Source organism: Prenolepis imparis, unplaced genomic scaffold (genome assembly GCF_030444845.1).
Source record: "Prenolepis imparis isolate NDT839.2.m4 unplaced genomic scaffold, iyPreImpa1.0 SCAF_8, whole genome shotgun sequence".
Classification (NCBI taxonomy): domain Eukaryota; kingdom Metazoa; phylum Arthropoda; class Insecta; order Hymenoptera; family Formicidae; genus Prenolepis; species Prenolepis imparis.
This window is the reverse complement of record NW_028141166.1, coordinates 4135775-4143128: the sequence shown is the minus strand read 5'-3', so window position 1 is coordinate 4143128 and position 7354 is coordinate 4135775. Positions and strand designations below refer to the sequence as shown.

General features: G+C 41.4%; 1 protein-coding gene across 1 annotated transcript; it reads right to left on the bottom strand.

The window, feature by feature from the left end:
- Positions 1–1212: 1212 nt before the first annotated feature.
- Positions 1213–5775, bottom strand: LOC145939691 (uncharacterized). The gene is made up of 2 exons (XM_083044183.1): positions 4974–5775; positions 1213–4469 (listed from the first exon to the last, which is right to left on the bottom strand). The coding sequence occupies exons 1-2, from the start codon at positions 5098–5100 to the stop codon at positions 3037–3039; spliced, it is 1560 nt and encodes a 519-aa protein (XP_082900309.1). The 5' UTR covers positions 5101–5775; the 3' UTR covers positions 1213–3036.
- Positions 5776–7354: the final 1579 nt, after the last annotated feature.

Below are 7354 nucleotides of genomic sequence, written 5' to 3'. Positions count from 1 at the left end.
AAGAAATAACTTCATGTTGATTTTTTATTGCTTTAATGATTGTTCGTTAATTTTATTTTAAGAATTTTATGAATTTAAGTTTTAAATTAATTATTTATATTGAAAAATAATATGCAATAAAATTGTGATATTATAAATCCCGATTTTTTTTTATTGTGTCCCGATTTTTTAAGGTTGATATTCCGAAATTGGTTGATCACACCCTAGATAGAATGTATTGCTACAGCACCAACACTCGTTTAGGAAGCATTTCTTCGTACAAATGTCTGGCAGTCTGAAAGATTGATAAGTCCCGCGTCAATAAAAGGATCTGGAATTCCTTCTATTCGCGTCGCGCGATCGATTCGGACCACCCAAGTAGAATCGAATAAATGAAGGCAACACTCGGAAGATATAGAGCGCGAGAAGAATAATTCCTTTTACAATTGTAAACATTGTTTTTCTCTCTCTTTTCTCTAGGCGATACAAATTACGCAAGAACGACAACGAGCGTAAATTGCGGACGCGTGTCAATGGAAACGATATAAATATCATTTGCTTGTCGAAATACCGTCGATAGATTTATTCGCCGTGGCCTCATAAATTATCCGCTATATTTTCGTGTTGTGTATATTATTACATCGACACGTATACACATGTGCGCGACGAAATATGAACTTGGCGTACGTCGAATCTCGAGTCGGATTCAATCGATTCGTTTCGATCTGAGTACGAGCACCGACAATTACTTTTATCGACAAAGGCCCCCGAGGCCTCTCTGACGATGAGCGACCGATCATTCGCTCCGAAGATTTCTTCTTTTTTTTTCAATGATCTCCGTCCTCTCCATAGAACGTAGCACTGTTTTCTTGCTGAAAGACAAAACGCATGCGATTATACGCGAATCTTCAAAAACATATCGATATGTTATAGCTTTGATGTATGACAGATCTAAAGATAATATATTTATAAATAAGATGTGATAATCAAAATTCGGCAAGATTATGCAACACTCTTCATTTAATAATATCTTGCGAGCGACTAAAAAATTGGAAATGTAGTGAAGTGTTTATGTCCATAAAAATTAAGAAAAAAAATTATATAAGATATTTTTATACCACAAATATAATAGAGTTTATTGAATCTACACTTAACTTAATATATAAATATATAAATATATGCTAAAGAAGGCACATGTGGGAAACGGAAAAGACAAGGGTATATATACGTAACACATGAGAATTTAAAATCCACATAATTCATTTTGTATAAAATATCTCTCTCTATATATATATGCAATATCTCTATTTTTTCTGTAGTAGTAGTTTACTTTCTTTACAAAACTAGGAATAGTGATATTCACCTGAGCCGCGCTGTTAATTACACGCACGATAAAAAGTAAAAATACACAACAACGGCTCGCTTATGAAAAATCTCTACCTCTCTCTATATATCTTTTTTTAATAATCATAGCGAGTCTTTTGCTTCTCTGCGTATAATACAATGACTAGTTTGTTCGAGAAACTTACAGTGGATTTGCAAAACGCAAAGAGTACGGAAAACGATAATGCAACATACAGAGCCGAGATCTTCTTTTTTTTTTCTTCTTCTCGTTATTCGCGTTAAACACTTTTCTTTCCTCTCGCGGAAACACAGCTCCGTGCCAAACGCAGGTAAATTATATAATATTTGTATTTGTTTACTCGCTAATCATTAAGTGCTAAAACTGTACAATCCGCATTTAAACGCGTGCGAGCGCGTGCATATATATGATTTGACAAGTTGCTTCCGCATGTGACACTTTCACGAATAAAATACTTATGTGTCAATTTTTCTAAACTTTTTCTATTAGATTTAGATACATCGACTGTTGTACTTAAAATATATTTTCAGAAAATTTTAATATGACATTTTCTAATGCTCAGCGTTTTTTGTCTTTCTTCCAGCAAAAGGACTTTCCTCTATGAGAAATCGTTAGCGATATAATTAAACATCATTGATCGTCGCTACTCGACGATCAATGATGTTTGAATGCGCTCGCACGCCGAAAGCAATAACGAAATAAAACTCAGAAAAAAAGGAAAACTTGCAAATCGTCCTACTTCTTGATCTTTTCGTCTTGATCGCAATTTGTGCTCGAGTGCATCGGAACAAAAAAAAACAAGAGAGAAATGATGGCATGAAATAAAAAAAAATGGCACAGCAGTTTCACGGGACCACATCACGCGGTAATCGAGCGGCTCTTTATTGCCAATATTCTTCACTGCTCTGAACGACATGATTGATCTTTCGGAAGGACGAAATAATCTCTAAGTACTAGTATTATCAGCGCGCATGCAGTGAATTACAAAACTATTCGTTCTCTAATTTCTGACTTCAAATCATTGATATTCTTCTAGAGGAGAAAACAATTTTTACAGATATAATTTATAAAGGGGTGGGGCTTATATTTTATGAAATTTATTAAACATTTGTACACACTTTCTTAGAAATTTGAAGTCAAAGATTGAGAAGAAATATAAATTTTTATGAGTCACTGCATGTATGTTACACACACTTGTAAACCGATATTTACAGCGAAAAGTAAAGATGAACAAACGAAATCAATTTTTATAAAACTTTTCGAGATATTTATTTGAGGATTCAATTTCGTAATGACGAGCGTTTGATATGAATTTTGAAGTGCATGAAATTATTAATCCTTTCTCCGCGAGTCAATTAAAATAATAAAATCAGATGATACACTTATTATTAATTTTTTCCATAATTAACTCCAAGTGTATATTTAAAAAACCTCTTTTTTCTCGATAAAATAAAATGCGAATTATTTTTATGAATAAAAATTGAATGCTCACTTTTCCGAATGGAAAGAATTCGATGGCTTCGAAAGGATTAATCGAAGACGATAATATTCCGCGAGCGGTTCACCGAAAGAAAATACCGGAGTGCACTATCTCGTCGCGTTTGTACTGCATTTTAAGGCACTTTGAGACCGTGGGATTGAAACGTACGTTCGTCTCCGTGGTGTCGTAGATCGTGCAAAAATTAATTTAAATCTTAGCAAGGATAGTTGACTGATACCGGAACGCCGGGACAACCGCCCTCCTGATGTTTCGTGAGCAACGACATCCTGCTGAAGGTTTTGCTGCAACCTTCGCAGCAGTACTTCTTGACGTCGCTGTGAGTCTGCAGATGGGCCCTGAGATTACTCCTGTCGGCGAACGCGCGGTTGCAATGCTGACATCTGAACGGCTTCTCACCGGTGTGCGTCCGGATGTGACCTTGAAGGAGCCACGGCCTGGAGAACGCCTTGCCGCACGTATTGCACTTGCACGGCAACGTATGCGTTCGGATGTGCATCTTCAGCGCGCCCAGACTGACGTACACCTTCTGACAGTATTTGCACGAGAAGGATTTCTTCGCCTGGCCCTGGGCGGCCGCGCAGTGAAACTGCTGATGCTTCGACAGACCCGAGTACGTCGAGTACGACTTGTTGCAATCCGCGCACGAGTACCTGGGCGACGTCGTGCTCGAAGATGCGTTCGCGCTGCTCGGGCTGCCCTTTTCCATCTTCGTGTTCACGATCATAGGCCCGGCGGAGGTGCTGCCCGCGGAAGATCTGCCGCTGTCGCTGCTGGGTGACGAGGACAGGTCTTCCGGCGTGACCGGCGGAGGTGACCGCAGTGAGCCGGAACCCACAGAACTCGTGGGCGACAAGCCGCAGTGATCCGGACTGCTCCAGTGGTAGCTCCTGACGACGGGTCGTTGAATGGTCGGACAAGTCAGCGCGCCGTGCGGCGGTGGCGAAATCGACGGATGATGCTCCGGAGGCGAGTGCGGATATCCCGATACTGGATACGACGGATACAATTCCGCACCGGGATAGCGATGATAGGCAGGCGGGTGATACGGCAAATAATGCGGCGGATAGAGCGGAGCCGCGCGGGCCCAGGCCGGAGCGGCGTAATGTGCCAACGGTTCCATCGGGGTGTTTAGATTCAACGGTTCCAAGGGCGCCTTGCTTGCCATAAAGTGCAGCGATGCCGACGTCGCCGTTAGACCCGCCGTCGGCGTTGCCGACGTAGAGCTGTCATTGTGCTGGATCACCTCGACTCGTCCTTTCTTCGCGACCGGATGAATCGGCGCGATACCCGCCGGCGGCGTGATAGTCTTGGTCGGATAGTGATGGTGATAGTGATGCAGCGATGGTGGATGGACGTACATCGAGTGGTGAGTCGTCGGCGAGGACGGCTCTATCGTTAATGATGCAAGTGATACTTTAGAGATCGGCGACGACGGTGTCCTGGATGGGGCGCGTTGTTCCTGATCTTGTTGTTCTTCTTCTTCTTCTTCTTCTTCTTGTTGCTGTTGCTGTTGCTGTTGTTGATGGTGATTATGATGACGATCCGCGGTTCTCCTGAGATCTTCAGGCTTCGTGCTAAGATTCTCGGGCTCGGGAATATCGTCTACCCCTACGTCGATTATCTCGTCTGCAAGACACGCGTTACAAACACATGATAAAAAAAGTGTACTTGATAAATTACTATTTATATTAGTAAATTATTATTTTTAGTATTACTATAAATTTAAGTTTTAATTTTTTTTTGTTTGTTAATTTTTTTTGCATTTTTTGTATTTATACATATATGTGATTAGAGTTATTGTTATATTAAAATATATAGTATACAATAATATATAAATCGCATAAAGTTACATTTATAACATTAGAAAGAAGATAGGAAAGAGCGAAAACAGAGAAAAAAGGGAGAAAGAGAGAGGAGAGATTAATGAAATATTATCTATATATTTTATATCTAACAAAAAAAAAAAGAATTCAAGAGGAGTAATACGAGAAATAATGCAAAAAACACACTTTTTTTTTCCAATATTTGGATAAATCTATATGATGTAAACATCGAAATCTCTCTCACTCTCTAGATGATAGAAAAGTAATTCAATATATGCAATAGAATGAATAATTTCACAATAATCACCTTTGACTTCAGGGGCTTCATCTTCATCTTCGGACGTATAATAAAACGGCCGTTTCTTTAATGGACAGTGACTATAATTGTAATTGTTCTTTTTCATGAAGCTGGGCGGCATCTCAGCGACAAGCATTTTGGCACTGTGATACCGTAAAGATACTTGAAATGTTCTTTTTCGTACTTGTTGACACCGCGACACTATCAAGACACTTGCAGTGTTTCTCTTCTTTTATATATTTAATTTTTTTATTTATTCCCACCGCGACATCGCGTAGACACAGCGTTTTCTCTTTTCTTCGTATCTTTTATAAATATTTGTCACAGATATTAATCAAATAATTACATTCTCGCCGAATCCTCGCAAGATAATAATCTTTACGCGGCTTAACGTCACTGCACTGTTATTTCACACATAAGTCCAGAGAGTAGTCCAGTATCTCCTTTATCGAAAATAGAACCGGCACTTCAATCTCTTCTCAGAGAAAAAAAGAACCAAGATTGATCCTTTCCACACGTCCGTTCGAATATATCAATTGATGGTCGGGCGATTCGAACAGATCTGAACTCGCATGAAGCACGAAAGAGCGTAATGTAGGGATTATGCTACATCGACTCACTCCGAACGTTTCGGCTGCAAGCCGGTGTCTGACTGGCAGGGGATTGTGTGAAGGTCTCTTATAACTGATCGCCCCACCAACTAATTGCAGGTGGCCCGCACGTGCTGCCAAGCCAATACGGGCCTGCAGGCCCCGCGCTGCTTGCCAATGGGAGACAGTCGGTTGTGGGCCGTTGGCCAATCGACGTATGTTCCACCGGCTGGGTTCCCCCATCGTCGAGCGACGACGAGAGGTACAGGATGCCTGTGAGTGCGACGCGATTGTCCGCGTGCCCTCCTGCCTTTTTCATCATCCCTTCCGCTCCACTCGCCATTCTCTCTCTCTCTCTCTCTCTCTCTCTCTCTCTCTCTCTCTCTCTCTCTCTCTCTCTCTCTCTCTCTCTCTCTCTCTCTCTCTCTCTCTCTCTTTCTCTTTCTCTATCATGCATATACACACATACGTATATAAGCGACTGGTAATGTGTGCATGTCATGTTGTTCTCTACGGAGCAGATGCTGTGACCCCTCTTAGGGGACCCCCTCCATTCCGCGCGCCATATATACATATCGGGGATACGTCGCTCGCGCGCGCGTGTGTATTGAACCCCCCTTTGCGCTCGGAGAACTCGGCGACTCGCGTTTTTTATTCGAATTTCCGTTCGGCCTACCTGAACCCCGCAGCACCGTTCTTTCTCTCCCTCTTTGTGCGAGAGTGGTTGTCGCGTCGGCTGTTTTGTGTGTCTCTACCTGATACGCGCGTGTGTGCACGTTTGCCTGTACAGTACGCATGTGTATGTATGCGAGCGTATAGAGGGCAGACACTGCTATCCACCTCCTGTTCCCCTTCTGAATTTCATCCTCTCCCCCCACCCCTTTCGCGTCGACCTACGGTGCCAGATCTGAACGTAACGGTCGTGTCGCGTGCCACAGCATCGCCCACGCGCGCCGGGCACCTACCTATACACGCGCGTGCGTAACACGTATAACACGCGCGTGCTTGTGGGAGCACTCTTATGTTCCCCCCTTCTCGTGCGCCGACACAGATTCACATTAGATCGCTTGCAATTTTCGCGCGAAGGAAGAAACACGCGACGTTCTATCTTCGTGATTCTGCCACGTGGGTTAGGTGCGTAAAATGACAGAAAGCGTCCACAATTTTTTTCAGAATGCTGTCAGTATTCAGATTGCCCATGATTTTAATAGTCGAAAAATACCTCAAATAATACTCGCGAATTTGAACTATTCAATTTCAAGAAAACCCCCTACGATTTTCCCGCTCCCAAGTTTTTTTTTCTTCTTTGTTTAGTTATATTTAAGTGATGAAAATAAGAATAAATAAAATCGTAAAACATTTTTTTTGCTACTGTCGTGTGTGTGTGTGTGTGTGTGTGTGTACGCATCGCACGAGATTATTACCGTGAAACGAGATTATTCAAATCGAATGATCGCGAAATAATAGTCGGAGTAAGAGACTGGTATGGACAAGCGTCGCAAGAAAGTGAGAGCAAAGCGATTTTTGACATAGGATTCTTGTATATACTTGCCGCCGTAAGCAGTTCGCTCCGCTTTATTCTCCAGACTAGTTTGCTAAACGTGCGTATGGACAATCACTTCGCCGTATTATTTCGTAATAAAGAAGAAACATTAGACATAAAAAGAAAAATTAGAAAAAAAACAAATTATTTCAGGATAAAATTTTGGCATTTTTCAATATCAGTCAAACTAATCTAACCCATATAATAATTTCACTTATAAATTTGTTTTAAATACAATATGATCGAAGCTTAACAAA